Source organism: Chlorocebus sabaeus, chromosome 13, assembly GCF_047675955.1.
Source record: "Chlorocebus sabaeus isolate Y175 chromosome 13, mChlSab1.0.hap1, whole genome shotgun sequence".
Classification (NCBI taxonomy): Eukaryota; Metazoa; Chordata; class Mammalia; order Primates; family Cercopithecidae; genus Chlorocebus; species Chlorocebus sabaeus.
In genome coordinates, this window is record NC_132916.1 from 36,524,464 (window position 1) to 36,540,903 (window position 16,440).

General features: G+C 42.0%; 1 protein-coding gene and 2 pseudogenes across 1 annotated transcript; 1 reads left to right on the forward strand and 2 right to left on the reverse strand.

Moving 5' to 3' along the window:
- Positions 1-475: 475 nt before the first annotated feature.
- Positions 476-4,740, forward strand: RFPL4B (ret finger protein like 4B). Its single transcript, XM_008007289.3, has 3 exons — positions 476-553; positions 2,596-2,724; positions 3,006-4,740. The coding sequence occupies exon 3, from the start codon at positions 3,093-3,095 to the stop codon at positions 3,885-3,887; it is 795 nt and encodes a 264-aa protein (XP_008005480.3). The 5' UTR covers positions 476-553; positions 2,596-2,724; positions 3,006-3,092; the 3' UTR covers positions 3,888-4,740.
- Positions 4,741-8,928: 4,188 nt separating this feature from the next.
- LOC119625087 (small ribosomal subunit protein uS2-like) lies at positions 8,929-9,859 on the reverse strand (annotated as a pseudogene).
- Positions 9,860-14,512: 4,653 nt separating this feature from the next.
- LOC103240553 (keratin, type I cytoskeletal 18 pseudogene) lies at positions 14,513-15,940 on the reverse strand (annotated as a pseudogene).
- Positions 15,941-16,440: the final 500 nt, after the last annotated feature.

A 16,440-nucleotide genomic window follows, 5' to 3' on the forward strand; every position in this document is an offset into this window, starting at 1 on the left:
GGACAATAGCCTTGCCTGGCTGCCATCTTTCTTATGCTGTCCAGTAAGTACCCCTAAAAGTAGAATTGTTGAATCAAAGGACATGAAAACTGTTGTAGATCCTGTCCACTCATGATTATATCAGGAATAAGAACACCAATGATTACATTAGCCATGAGGTGATTAGGTTTCAACAGTGCATTTCTGTATTTGATCTCCAACACATTTTGCTTTTTAAAGTTGAGTTCTGAAATTAGAGACAAGAGCAGATGGCAGTAGATTCACTTTAATTCAGAGAGTTATTAAGAAATTTTGAATTGTTTTACTATAAAATTTTAAGCGTGTTTTAATATCATCGTCATAAACGGAAGGGTGGGTTGATGAGTTTACTCAGATTAGGGTGGTACAACCTTTGGGGCGGAGCCTCTGACTCTGGTTGGTTGGAGAATGTTTTCCAGGCACTATAAAAATGCCGGTGTCTCGGCGCTGAAACTCAGAGAGGAGCAGACGTCTGTAGAGGTAGAGGTGCTGGCTTCGGAACTTTCAGACTTCTGCTGGAAGTCTCCAAGTCAAGGTAAGTTACGCCTTCTGTTTAAGCTATTTCCAATGTCCTATTCTCTCTTTGGCTACAAACTGGTGTTTTCAAATACCTTTAACTATTTATTTTAGAGAAGAAAAAACTAGTTTTTTCCTGTGCCAGGGAACTTTCTTCACCTTGAACTATAACATTGCCGTTTAAATTTTTACATATGAACCTCAGGTCGCTCTTTGCATGAACTTGTATTTTTTTTTTTTTCCTTGAGACGGAGTCTCGCTCTGTCGCCCAGGCTGGAGTAAAGTGGCGCGATCTCGGCTCACTGCCACATCCGCCTCCCGGGTTCCCGCCATTCTCCTGCCTCAGCCTCCCGAGTAGCTGGGACTCCAGGCACCCGCCACCACGCCCGGCTAATTTTTTGTATTTTTTAGTAGAGACGGGGTTCCACCATGTTAGCCAGAATGATCTTGATCTCCTGACCTCGTGATCTGCCCGCCTTGGCCTCCCAAAGTGCTGGGATTACAGGCGTGAGCCACCGCACCCAGCCATGAACTTGTGTTTTTGTGTGTTTTCAACTACACTGGATTTGCTGTTTTAAAATAGTTTCTTTTTATTTTCAGAATATTTCTTAAAGAATTCTGGGTTTTTGGCGGGGCGCTGTGGCTCGTGCCTGCACTTTGGGAGGCTGAGGTGGGTGGATCGCGAGGTCAGGAGACCAGCCTGGCCAACATGGTGAAACCCCGTCTCTACTAAAAATACAAAACTCAGCCGGAGGCCGAGGAAGGAGAATTGCTTGAACCGGGGAGGCAGAGCTTGCAGTGGGCCGAGATCGTGCCACTGCACCCCAGCCTGGGGGACAGAGCAAGACTCTGTCTCAACAAAAACAAAAACAACAACAAAAGAAGGACTTTGCTTCGGGTTTTCACTTACATATACTTGACCACTTTTAGTAGTTGTGTCATAATTAACTGAATAATTTTATTATTGTTAGATAATTCGATTGTTCCTGATCATTTTGGATGGTAGTTAACACTGCAATGAACAACTTGTTAATAAGTGTAGCATTTTTTTTTTTTGTAAAATTGTTTTCTTAGATGCATTCCAAGGTGGGTTAGACGATTAGATTTCCAGCACCATGTTAAATTTCCCATTAAATTGAAAAAGATAACAGAATTTAAGAAAGAGGTAATCTCTGTCTGCCAGCCAGGCACCATCAGATTGGAATGCTGATCAGGACTTGGAAGACAAAGTTTTATGTGGGCAGATACCCTGTCTATTACACACGTTTGTGTTTCCAGAGTCCAGTTGAGGCCAAGAGCACAGAAGGGTCTCAATAAGTATTTGTTGGAAAGAGATTAGAGATTATATTCTGGGATGTAGGACAGTTCTAGTAACTCAGGCTGGCCTTGGTGGTGTTTGCTTCCTCTCTCTGGTAATGTTGATGCTGCTCCTCTTTCTGTCCCTCATTCTGTTACTACCGTCACCACTGAATGTGTGATTTGTGGGTTCTTGGTAAGAAGTTCTGCTAGTTACTGCTCAGTGTAAGCTCTTATTGGAGAATAGTCCTCTGTTCATATCATCTCGAAGGTGCTGTCCAGCTTTGTGAGGCTGTCTTTGGGTCATGGGTCTAGCCAGGTCCCATATGCTGTGCCCAGCATGTCAGAGACAGCTCACTCAAAGAATGACAGTCATGGTGGGAAGTCCTCTGGGAGCACCAGAGGCTCTCAAGCTTTGGGAGCAGTTGGGGTAACTGGAGGGCATCTTCCTTGTCTGGAACATCTTTTTGGTTTGTATTGGCATGATTTTTTGGAGAAGTTTATGACAATTATATTTTTATTCACATTAATTCAAGCCTTAATTAGTTTTCTTAGGGTGCCTTAAAGCATTTCATCTAATAACACTTTGTCCTTAAACTTGATTGGGCATCTCATTTTGCAGTGGATTTTGCTGGCTTTACTCACATGTAATTTTTCTGGAAATTCTGAGGGTTCCTTAGAGTCACTTTTCTGTGACGATTAATGTAGAATTGGCTTTATTTTCATGATTGAATTTAGACATGAATTCTTTTTCCTGAACTGCAGGTGATCTACAAAGAAATACTGAGTGGAGACTATACTGAGATTCTATTAAAGACCCACTTGAATTCAGCCCCCACTAGAAGAAACTTTGGCCAGAGCAACCAACACATCACCTGGAAGTCTTCAGACTAGGTAAGCTGCACTGTCTGAAAAGACAGTTTCCACTGCCCTATTCCTATCTTGTGATTATCTAGAGTTTGGAGAGTTTTGAAATCATTTTTATCACCATGACTACATTATTGTGATTCTCTAGCAATTTAGTGTCACTTTCATACACAAGCTACAGAAATAATATTTAATTTTTGTTATTCTTAATTTCTTAGTTAATAAATTTATTGTTATTTATTACATAATGTAATTCATTTTTGCCAATAACTTATTTATTAATTTATGTTATTTAATCTTGGATTTAGAGTATTGAAGAGCTCCCAAGTGCTTCCAGAAGCCAATAAAGGATCATTTCAGTCTACTTCACGGCTAAGGAGTAACCCTTAAGTACCATGGCCCAAAACCTGCAAGCAGAGTTGTCCTGTCCAGTTTGCCTGGATTTTTTCTCCTGTCCCATTTCTCTCTCTTGTGCACACATTTTTTGCTTTGATTGCATCCAGAATTGGATCCTAGAAAACCATGATTTTAGAGTGATGTGCCCCTTGTGTCGAGATGTGGTGAAGGCACCTCCTTTGGAAGAATGGCAAGTGAGAGCCATAGCACTTATCACCAAGCAGCATGATAACCGACTGGAGCAAACTCTGCACATGAGGGAGGAGCTCCAGCGTTTTCGGGAAGATGTGACCCTGGATGCAGCCACTGCCAGCTCCCTCCTTGTCTTCTCCAGTGATCTAAGAAGCGCTCAGCGTGGGAAGATCCACCACGACCTGACAAAAGATCCTAGGCTGACCTGTGTCCTGGGTACTCCCTGCTTCTCCTCCGGCCGACATTACTGGGAGGTTACAGTGGGAGAGGTGAAGTCGTGGTCCCTGGGCGTCTGCAAGGAGTCGGCTGACAGAAACAGCAGTGATTTATCCCCTGAGCATGGCTTCTGGATCATTAGCATGGAGGCAGGAGCAATCCATGCTAACACCGACCTGGAGAGAATTCCTGCAAGCCCTAGCCTTCGTCGTGTGGGAATTTTCCTGGATGTTGACTTTGAAGAAATCCAGTTTTTCGATGTTGACAATAATGCCCACATCTATACCCATGATTCTTTCTTCTCTTTGGAGCCTTTGCGTCCATTCTTCTGTCTTGAGCTCTTGGGAGAAGGGGAGAGTGGCAACGTCCTGACCATCTGCCCATGAGAAAATCAGCCCTTCTTAGAAGCTTTCTAAGAGGTGAAAGAGAATTTTGGCCTGAGAAAGGTCAGCATGACTGAGGAAGGAATAATGTGCTATAGTGCAAAGACTTGGTAAATTTTTAAAGTAGATTTTGTAGGCTTTGTAGCAAAACAATTTTTGGATTTTTGGGGTAAATTTTGTAGAATTTGTAGCTAGGTAACTGGGGTTTTTGGGGATGTTATTAAGTACTCTAAGCCTCAGTTTTCTGGTCTCTAGATGGGGATAATTGTATGTCAGTCAAACACCTGTGGTAATTAGACAATACTATGGCTTCGTCTTATAGTAAATAACAAGTAGAGAAATATTAGATTGTAAGTAAAGTAGATATTAGGTTTTGTGGATAGACAATATCTTTTTCATTATTTCAAGCTATTTTGGGTAATTGCTGATAATGTCTGAGGAGGAAGAAAAATTAAACAGCCAGTGTGAGCTATTTTGTTTATATGGCATGAAATTTCAGAGAGACAAATAGGTACTGGGGAAGAACTAAGTTTTTTCATTTTTTTTTTTTTTTTTTTTTTGAAACACAGCCACATACAGTTTCTCAAAAGACAAAGAACTTTGACCAAAATGTATTGTTAATGGTGATTCATATTCTTATGGAAGTGTCATTTACCCATCTCAATAATTGGACTATTGTGATTTATAAGACTTCTTATCAACCATGTTAACTCTAACACATATTCATCAAAAATTGTTTTCAAGGTTGCTTTGGATTTATTTTTTATTTGTAGAATTTACATTTTCTTGCGAATACATTTATAAAGCATTGGATGTGTTCGTGTTTATGCTGTTTGGTCTGTCTCTCACATCAAGTCTGAAGTTGGTGCCCCTCTTCTCCCACCACATCTATATGGTCCCAGACTGTGATTTCCAATATCTCATCCTTATACTTTCATGATGACTCCTTTTCAAACTATTCAGGTCTCTTAGGGTTGTATTTTTTCGGATTTACTGAGTCAGCCACTTCTGAGATTACAACTGCCCCAAAAGGACTGGGGTCTGAGCATATTCTGGAATCTGCCTTTGACTTCTTTTCTAGAGAGACCCAGAATTGTCATTTTCTTTCTCTCTCCAACTTCATTGGGAGTAGTGAGATAGCCATTTTCTGCTTCTTATTCTCGTTTGATCTCTACAACTTTATTTCAGGGGACTCATTGCCCTTCCCTAACACTGGACAAAGTTTCAGGATACAAAATAAATGTACAAAAATCACTAGCATTCTTGTATACTAACAAGAGTCAAGCTGACAGCCAAATCAGGAATGAACTCCCATTCACAATTGCCACAAAAAGAATAAAATACCTAGGAATACAGCTAATTAAGGGAGGTGAAAGATCTCTATGAGAACTACAAACCACTGTTTAAAGAAATCAGAGATGACACAAACAAATGGAAAAATATTCCATGCTCATGAAAAGGAAGAATCAATATTGTTAAAATGGCTGTACTGTCCAAAGCAATTCACAGATTCAATGCTATTCCTATTAAACTACCACTGAGACTCCTCACAGAACTAGACAAAACTATTTTGAAATTCATATGGAACCAAAAAAACCTGAATAGCCAAGGCTATTTTTTAGCCAAGGCTAAGCAAAAAGAACAAAGCTGGAGACATCACAATACCGATTTCAAACTACACTACAAGGCTACAGTAGTATAGTTTGTGTCAGTACCAAAACAGCATGGTACTGGTACAAAAACAGACATATAGACCAATGGAACAGATTAGAGAACCCAGAAACAAGACCACATACCCACAACTATTTGATCTTTGACAAACCTGACAAAAGCAAGCAATGGAGAAAGGATTCCTTTTTCAATAAATAGTACTGGGATAACTGGCTAGCCATATGCAGAAGATTGAAACCAGACCCATTCCTTACATCACATGCAAAAATCAACTCAATATAGATGAAAGATTTAAATGTAAAACCCCAAACTATAAAAACCTTGGAAGACAATCTAGGCAATACCATTCAGGACATAGGCATGGGCAAAGAGTTCATGATAAAGATGATGAGAAGCAATTGCAACGAAAGCAAAAATGGACAAATGGGATCAAATTAAGCTAAAGAGCTTCTGCACAGCAAAAGAAACTATCAACAGAGTGAACAGGCAACCTAAAGAATGAGAGCAAAGTTTTGCAAGCTATGCATCTGACAAAGGTCTAATATCCAGCATCTATAAGGAACTTAAGTGTACAAGAAAAAAACAAACAACCATTAGAAAGTGGCAAAGGAAACTAACAGAAGTTTTTCTAGAGAAGACATCCATGTGGCCAACAAGCAGATGAAAATAAGCTCAACATCAATGATTATTAGAGAAATGCAAATCAAAACCACAATGACATACCATCTCACACCAGTCAGAATGGCTATTATTAAAACATCAAAAAGTAACAGATACTGGTGAGGTTGTGGAGAAAAAGGAATGCTTATATACTGTTGGTGGGGGTGTAAATTAGTTCAACCATTGTGGAAGGCAATGTGGTGATGCCCCAAAGATATAATGACAGAGATACAGTATGCTAAAAAAAAAAAAAAAAAAAAAAAAAAAAAAGAAACTGACTGAAGACAAAGGCTCTTGTGCAGGCCTTGCTCTTTTCAAAGGAAGCAAAATGACGAGATGTTCTGCCCCTTAAGAGGTCTTTGGGCAACCTGCAAATATTGGCTTAGAATTTAGTGGAATGCTGTTGCGTCTCGTAGGTGGCAGATTCTGTTGTGCCTCTAAAATGTACGTATAGATGCTGCATGCATCTATCTCAGCCCTTAGCATGGCAGCTTCTAGGAACCTCCCTTAAGGGACAGCTGGTTCTTCCTCCTTGCCTACTTTTTGGTCTCTTCCTGCACTCCTGCTGCCTGTAGTGCAGACGATTGGGCCACAGGGATGAGGGGCTGCCCAAGGGTCTGGGAAAACAGTGAACTGGAATGAGCCTGCACTGCTGAAGGCTACTGGGATCCCTGAGGGCTACAGGGCCACTCTGACAGCCCTGGGACACTTACCTCCATCTTCGATAATGTGATAAAGAAACCCCAGGAGGCTAGTTTACCTGCATAACAAAACTGTGCATGTACCCCTGAACTTAAAATAAAAGTTAAAAAAATGTATTCTATATCTAAGCAAAAATAAATGCTAAATATTTGAGGTGATGAATATGTTAATTAGCCTGATTTGATCATTCCACAAAGTATACATGTATCAGAACATCATGCAGTACCCCACAAATATATACAATTATTTGTCAATTAAAAACAAAACTTAAAAAAAAATAAACACTTTCCGTTTTAAGCCACTGTTATTTTTTGTGTTCTGCCTGCACTTTAACTTATTCCTAACTCCTGTCCTATTGTACCAAGATTCCTGAAGTCCTGTTGGGCAGCCTCAAAAATGCTTTTTATTTTGCTTTGTTCTTCTCAACTCTGGCCATTAGAACTTTGGTTAGTGTCTTCCAAGTGTCTCACAGTTTGCCTTTGGCTTCCTTCTCCTACCTTTCTAAGACCAGCTTCAATAAATGAAAAAGTAGAAGTAAAATGTGCCTCAGTTGTGTTTTTTCATGGAAAATTTTAAATATACAAAAATAGAGACTAGTATAATGAATCCACATGTACCTATCATTCAGCTTCAGTAATAGCAACAATGGCCAACCCCCTGCCCCCAGATTATTTAAGATAAAATCTTACACATCATATCATTTCATTCAAAAATTCTTTTGAATATCTCTAAATGAAATGTACTTAGGAAAATGTAATTATGATGCCATTATCATACATAAAAATGAATAATTCCTTAATATAATCAAATATCCAATCAACATTCACAATCCTTTCTGATTCAGCTGTGAGGGTTTCAATTTAAGCAGTTCCAGCTTTTCTGAACTGGTCTAAGGAGTGTTTGCTTGCATTCAACTCCTTGTTGAATTAAGATTTGAATTAAGATTTCCAACCTCAAAACAGGCAGGCACTTTTTTTTCTAGTCGTCTTTTTGATACTTAAGAAAAACCAACTAGGGCTCTCCTTACCTCCTCTTCATCCCCAAGTCGTTATACCATCTTAATGCCTGCCTGGGGCTCCTGGGCATTCCTGCCACAGTCGCCCAGGTATAGTCTGCTTTAAGGGCACAAATGATCTTAAACTTCAACTTTCAGATTTGCATCCAGGTGAAAATGTGAAAAATTCACATTAACAGGTATCATCAAGTATTTGCCACATTCTGAGACATGTTACTTAAGCAACATCTCAGTTCTATGGCCTCCTCACTTGGTTCTGAAGTAGCATTGTCTGGAGATTGTTTCTATTTTCTTTATAAGTTTCCTCAGTAATGAGGGAGTAATTTCTGGGATTAGTGGCCAGATCCACTCTTTACTGAACCTGTGGTCTCTTAGTGTGGGCAGATTATCTAGCTGTAAATGTTCTCCCTCAACAAGTGAAGACATTCCTTTTTAAGAAATTGCATTAGGGAGCAATTTCTTAGGTTTGTGGACAACCGTCCAAATCAATAGCAAGGTGAAATGAATCTGTATTTCTTCCTAGGAGAATGATTTAAGTATCAAAGACTAAGAGAAGGCTTTGGAAAAATGAAAACATTCATGCCAAAAGCATCCTGTTTACGGTTTTGCCACTAAAGTTAACCACAAATTAGGACTGGAGGTTTTATACAATTATGTTAGAAAAATTACTTGATTCAGTCTTTGATCAGTTGAAGGCGTTGTGCTCAGTTGCAATGATCAGCTAAACTTTGTTATAGTTAATGTAAAGTTAAATTAATTTTAATTAGTTTTTAATTGTTTAAGATGACATTTCAAATAAAATTTTTATTATTTTCCTATAAAGATGTTCTCTCTCTTTAAACTTTATTTTTCATAAATATTTATAATCATTCATGTGCTATATGCATATTTTGGGATTTTTTTGTGCTTCAGACTTTTTTTTTTTTTTTTAGAAACTGGTATTTATTTTCCATTAACCTTATTTCCATATTGCTTAAGAGCCCATGCAAGGGCACCTTAAGACCATTCAGTGGTTGTTTTTACCCATTCAGTGACCTGAGACTGGAAGCTCAGACCAGTCTTCCATGGAAGGCTGAGCACTCCAGTCTTCAGTAGGGAACTGCTGAATAGTCACAGAGGGCACCTGCACGCCTTCAGACCAGTCTGCAACCTCGGGCTGAGTAGCAGTGAACTCAGGAGCTGAAGCAGTCCATTCACCCTGAAATTCCTCCTTGGTCAGAGCCTCTTCAGCAGCAGCCAGCTCTTCTTTTTTAATCTCTTCAGGATCTCTGTAGAAGTAGAGATCAGGCATGACCTCCCACGGGTGTTCACGGGAAATGGTGCCACACATGCACAGAACTTCCCGAGCCGGTATCCACCACATCAAACCCACTGAGTGAGCTCCCTTGTTGTTGCATGGGATGGCAATGTCCACATAGTGCAGAGGAGAATCTGTGTTACAGTGCAGTGGTAGGTAAGTTAACATAAGATGCCTCTGTGAGAGGCTGGTGGTCAGCCCTGGGGTCAGTAACCACAAGAAGCCATGGCTTCCAGAAAGCTGCCTGGATCTGGTTAGTGAAGGTTCCAGGAATGAAGTGGCCAACAATTGGAGTGACTCCAGTAGCAGCAGCAAACTTCAGCACGGCCCTCTGGCCAGTATTCCTGGAGGATATAACACTGACATCTGCAGCGCTTTCAGTGGCAACGGTGGCATGAGCTGTCAGCAGAAGCTTCTCCCAGGTCCTCTTCAGATTTATGTTGTAGATGCCATCACTTTTACTTTTACAGATGTACTGTTCCATCTGGAAGTCAAGATTGGTGCCACCTAAGTGGGTTCCTGCTGCAAGGACATCCTCCTCCTTCGTTTGCAGGACATCAAGGGCTCCGGACATTGTGAAAGTTTCCCTTTAAGTTACGAGGGGAATCCAGAACAACGCCGTATGGACCCCTCTGTGGGTAGCGCAGAAAGGCTTCAGACTTTTTAAACTAGCTAGTAAATGCATGGGGTCCAATATTTAAAGTGCCACATAAGGAAACTGTTTCCTGACACTCCCCATTTATTCATTCTTCCTGAAAACGACTCCTGTTACCAATTGCTTGAGGATTCTTCCAAAGGTATTCTATATGTATATATATATGCATGTATTTCACCTATATATAAATTTAGTACTGCATATACAGTATTTTGCACATTGTTTTTGCTTGAGGAGATTGACTTCAAACAGTCTTTTTTCAGGACTCAGATAATACTTTTTGTGTTGTATTTATCAACTTAGTCAATTTTATGCAAACAATTCTCAATCAGATTCATAAACATACATTTTCCCTTAAGTTTTTCCAGGAAGTCATTAACACCTCTCACTCCAAAATGCATGACATCATAGCTGCCATCAAAGGACTTCTAGAAGATCTAATTACTACAAAATAACAGTAAAATCAGATTGACCTCAAACCCTCTATCTTTCAAAAAAGAAATAATTTTATTTTTCAAGCATTGTTATCGGGTATAGTAAAAATGATTTTTTGTTTGTGTATTTTGAGACAGAGTCTTTCTCACTCTGTTGCCCAGGCTGGAGTGCAGTGGTGTGATCTCAGCTCACTGCAACCTCCACCTCCCAGGTTCAAGCAATTCTCTTGCCTCAGCCTCCCAATCAGATGGGATTACAGGTGCACACCACCACACCCAGTTAATTTTTGTATTTTTGTAGAGACAGGGGTTTGCCATGTTGGCCAGGCTGGTCTCAAACTCCTGACCTCAAGTGATCTGCCTGCCTGGGCCTCCCAAAGTGCTGGGATTACTGGTGTGAGCCACCATGCCCAGTCTGCAGGTTATACCTCCTTAATGTTACAAATTGATGAAGATTAAGTAAATAAACCTCAGCAATGACTACTACATATTTTTAAACAGATCTACTTTTGCTTCTCATAATCACTGAGCAACCATTTGAGCTTTATTCTTCTTTTCTTCCTTTTTTTGATAATGCTGGCAGAAATGATAAACTAATAGCATCTGACCTTCACAAACTAGGCAGAGTTTCAAAAACAAGGTGACTCATTACATTTGTCTGGATAATTTTTTGAATCCCCATATTTTCTCACGTTGGCACAATTTTGCTTCAAATGCATCATGGGATAGATGAGACAACAGGAAGCCATAGGCTTTCCCTATTCAGTGAGTCAGGCGGTAACCAAGAGATTAATGTGGATGAATTCAGGGCTCATGAAAGCATCATTTCTCATCAAATGGAACTGTACCCTGCTAGAGGGAAGTCTGAATAGGTGTGATCTAATCCAGAGGTTCCAAGTGATGTGACCGACAATGCTGTCACCACCACCTCCCTTTTTACCCCCGCTAATGACCTAAGGTGTGTCCACTGTGGAAAAATCTTTCTGTTACTGAAAACGCATCTCCATCCAGACTCTAAGAGAGGGTTCTTGGACCTCGTGCAAGAAAGAATTTGGGGCAAGTCCGTAGAGTAAAGTGAAAGCAAGTTTATTAAGAAAGTAAAGGAATAAAGAATGGGGGTGGGGCACGGTGGTTCACGCCTGTAATCCCAGCACTTTGGGAGGCCAAGGGGGGCAGATTACGAGGTCAGGAGATTGAGACCATCCTGGCCAACACGGTGAAACCCCGTCTCTACTAAAAATACGAAAAAGTTAACCGGGCGAGGTGGCGGGCGCCTGTAGTCCCAGCTACTCAGGAGGCTGAGGCAGGAGAATGGCGTGAACCCAGGAGGCGGAGCTTGCAGTGAGCCGAGATCGCGCCACTGCACTCTAGCCTGGGCGACAGAGCAAGACTTGTCTCAAAAAAAAAAAAAAAGTTTACTCCATAGGTAAACTTGAGCAGCCTTGAGAGCTCCTGGTTGGCCATTTTGATGGTATTTTCTTGATTATGTGCTAAACAAGAGATGGATTATTCATGAGTTTTCCAGGAAAGGGGTAGGCAATTCCCAGAACTGAGGGTTCCCCCCATTTTAGACCATATAGGATGACTCCCTGACCTTGCCATGGCATTTGTAAACTGTCATGGTGCTGGTGGGAGTGTCTTTTAGCATGCTTATATATTATAATTAGCATATAATGAGCATTGAGCACGACCAACGGTGACTTTCATCACCATTTTCATTTTGGTGGGGTTTGGCCAGCTTCCTTATAGCAAACTGATTTACCAGCAAGGTCTTTGGGACCTGTATTTTGGGCTGACCTCCTATCTTACCCTGTGACTAAGAATGCCCAACCTCCTTGGAATGCAACCCCATAGGTCTCAGCCTCATTTTACCCAGCCCCTATGCAAGATAGAGTTGCTTTGGTTCCAAAGCCTCTGAAATTTCATGTCTAATTGAGGATCCCAAGATATTCACCCATGTATTCTGTGTCCTGGATGCTCCCCCTTCACCTCCGGCTGCCATTGCTGAGAGGCAGAAGCAGGAGAGAGTAGGCTCTGGGAATCTGCTGGGCATTCATTCACGGAAACTGGAAGAATGGCTGGTCCTCTAAGGACACCAGTTCTGGTCCACAGACCAGACCTTCTGCTAGCCCTTACCTCTTATGATGGTTACTTTCAAATGTTAACTGACTGGATAGCTGGTTAAGCACCATTTCTGGGTGTGATTGTCAAAGTATGTTTGTGTGCAAATCCGGGAACTGACTGGGGAAGATCCACCCTCGTTGTGGGTGGGCACCATCCAATCAGCAGGGTGCCTAGATAGGACAAAAAGGCAGAGGAAAGGTGAATTCGTTTTTCCAAAAAGGATATTCTGGAACTGGGATGTCTCTTTTCTCCTGTCCATGGACATCAGAACTCTAGGGTCTTAGGCCTTTGAACTTGGGAACTGGCACCAGCAGTCCCCTGGGCTCTCAGGCCTTCAGCCTCAGACTGAGAGTTACACCATGAACTTTCCTGGTTGTGAGGCCTTCAGCCTTGGACAGCCATGTTACTGGGTCCCCTGGTTCTCCAGCTTGCAGACAGACTATCATGGGACTTCTCAGGCTCTGTAATTGCATGAGCCAATCAATTTCCTTAATAAATCCTCTCTCATATACCTATCTACCTATACATATATTAATATATCCTATTGGTTCTGTCTCTGGAGAACCCTAACTAATATACCTCCATCATGTGGGAATTTCCTAGATGCTGAATTGAGGAAAATGACATTTTTTTGATGTTACTGTTGGTTACCTCCCGATACAGTCAGTTCTTTTGCATCCGTTTGTTTGGATCAGCAGGAGAAGGCAACAGTGAGACCCCACCGAATATCTTCTCTTCTCTCTAGAAAGTACTCTGAACATATAATGCTGTGAACTTGGCAGGTCTTGTCATGTTTTCAGGATGATGGGATACGTATTGCATATTAAATACTCATTTCTGGATGTTAAATACTCAGGTTTTTAAAAAATCTCATAACCATTCTAACCATGATTCCAGACGGAACCCCTGCCCGCAGTCATTGCTTTTGTCTCTGCCACCTGTCTGTCCCTCTGGACAGCTTCCTTTCCTTCCTGGGCTGCTCCCAGGCAACTCGACAAACTCAACTTCCTCCCCCAAAACTCAGATTCTTACTTTTTACATAGAGTGAATTAAGTCTCTTTTTCTATTTTCTTGCCAGGAAAAAGCTACTTCAGTTAGTTGTGTTTTTAAATAACACCCCTTCCCACTTTGTGTAACACAGTGTTTTAGGAGCTTATGCTTAAATTTTTGTTTTTGTTTTTTTTTTTTTTCAGCCATAAATTGAGGCAGACTATTGTGATCAAGGTATTTTGTATTGGCTGAAAGGGTGCTTCTGTGGAGGGCTGGTGCGGGGGGCTGTAATTGAGAGAGTGGGAGGAGTAGCCAGGAAGAAAACTGTTGATGGGCATGGCTGGATGGGGGAGTCAGCCCAGCTGGAAAAAGGCCAGGACTCATGGAGAAAGGGCATGTGAGGCAGAGACATGAAGTGGAAGTTTATTGGCTTATATTGAGTTACTGAATGTTCTTTCTTCTTAGATCTATAAGAAAAACTGAGTAATAAATCCCCAAAAGGCAAATGACAAAACATTCTTTATTTTTCAAAAAGAACGTAGAAAACAAGGACAAGAAGGACATTTTTAAAATATAATATAGACCATATTAAACCAATATTATGGTTGACAGTATTTAAGAGAAAAAGACAAATAACTAAAATGGCTATTAAAACATTTATTGAGCATTTACTGTGTGTGAGGCATTGGATTTGTTGCCTAACACGACTTATTTCATTTAAACCTCATAAAAGTCATACGAGGTATATATTCTAATATCCCTGTTTAAATTATTAGGAAACTGAGGCAAAGGGAGTTTAAATAAGTTGCCTAATTATTAAGTCTCCTCACTCCCTAAGTAGTCTATAGCCTAGAAAAGGTAAAAATAGACTGTGGATCTCAACAGTTCGCTCAGAGAGCATGGTCTCCACCATGGGGCAGATGTGGGGCACTGCTGTGCTTAGCAGTTTTATTTTCTCCTCCCCAGTCCTTGGTCAGCATCTGTAATTGACAATGACACACTCCTTCTTTCTTTCTTTTTTTATCCTCTGGACTTTTTATTGGCCTCCTGCTCCCTAAAGGGTCCCCTGCTTCTGCTGGCTTAAAGTCTCAGAACTTTGGTGTCGTTGGTCTCAAACACCACTTTGCCATCCACTATCCAGTGGGTGTTGGTCTTTTGGATGGTTTACATGGAGGTGCTGCTGTGCAGGGCATCACCAAGATTGAAGTCCTTGCCATATTCCAGCAGGCTGTGGTAGGTGGCGATCTCAGCCTCCAGCTTGACCTTGATGTCCAGCAGGGCATCATACTCCTGGGCCTGGTGCTGTCCCTCTGTCCAGGTCTGTGCCAGCTCTGACCTCAGGTGCAGCAGGATCCTGTTGAGCTGCGCCATCTGCAAGGCATAGTGGGCCTCCACCTCCCTCAGGTTGTTATCCAAGCTGGCCTTCAGATTTCGCATGGAGTCCAGGTCGATCTCCAAGGACTGGACTGTATGTCTCAGCAATGTGAGCATCATCTCCGCAGCTCCAACCTCGGTGGACTGAGTGGTGACCACTGTGGTGCTCTCCTCAATCTGCTGAGACCAGTACTTGTCCAGCTCCTCTCGGTTCTTCCGAGACAGCTCGTCATATTGGGCCCGGATGTCTGCCATGATCTTGGAGTGGTCCTGAGATTTGGGGGCATCTACCTCCACAGTCAACCCAGGACTGGCAATCTGGGCTTGTAGGCCTTTTACTTTCTATTCATGGTTCTTCTTCATGAAGAGCAGCTCCTCCTTGATAGCCTCGATCTCTGTCTCCAGCTGCAGTCGAGTGACATTGGTGTCATCATTGACTTTGCGGAGCCCATGGACGTCGCTCTCCACAGACTGGCACATGGTCAGCTCTGTCTCATACTTGACTCTGAAGTCATCAGCAGCAAGAAAGGCATTGTCTATCTGCAGAATGATGCGGGCATTGTCCACAGTATATGCGACGTTCTGAGCCCTCAGGTCCTCGATGGTCTTGAAGTAATGGCTCCAGTCTCTGACCTGCGGTCCCTTCTTCTCCACGTGCTCCCGGATTTTGCTCTCCAGATTCTGGTTCTTGGTCTCCAGGCTCCTTATTCTATTCAGGTAGGAGGCCAGGTGGTTGTTCAGGCTTTGCATGGTCTCTTTGTTCTGGATGCTTCCCATTCCTGCCAGACCCCAGACCATCCCCTAAGCCAGGCCCCTGGACCCCAAGAGGCCCCTGAAGCTGGTGGAGCAGGACACGGAGTTCTGGGAACTAGAACCCCGGGCACCTGCATAGACACTGGCTGCGATGCCGGCCAGCTGGGCACGTAGCTGAGCGCCTGGACAGAGCCCAGGGACCTGTAGTTGGTGGAGAAGATGGAGTGAGTGGTGAAGTTCATGCTGTCCGGGGAAGAGAATGAGGGGACAGGACGTAGGCTTTGCCGACGACCGACATTCCCTCTTTCTAAGTCCAGATACGGAGCTCCAGGAACCCACCAGCATGTAATCAAATGGAGCACACAGGGAGCAAGTTGTTTGCAGCTGGATACTAAAGCATCAGGATGAAGGAAAGGCTGCTTGCTGCTATCACTGCTATTTAACATTGCTCTCTAGAGGCTAAACAAATTATAAGCAGCACTGTGGGATCCTGTGTGTATGGGCTCTGGACTGTTGACTGGGCCCCATCTCTGCATTCAGTGACGTCATGTTGCAGCTTCACACTGGTGGTGTTGAAGGTATTTATACTGGCAAACAGGCAAATATTACAATTAAAGCCTTTTTTCTTTTTCTTTCTTCTCTTTTCTCTTAATTTTTGAGAATCAGTCATTAGACATTTACTAGCATGACACTGATTTATAGGCTAGCAATAAAACTAACTATTGAAAAGAGGAGATCAAATGATCATTACTTAGAGAACATATGAGTTCATACACTGAAAACCTTAGAGGGGAAACAGTTCTCTCAGAGGTGACAACATTTCTGTACAACATTGTTACAGACTGCTGATTCATTCCTTCGAGACACATAACATTCCTTCA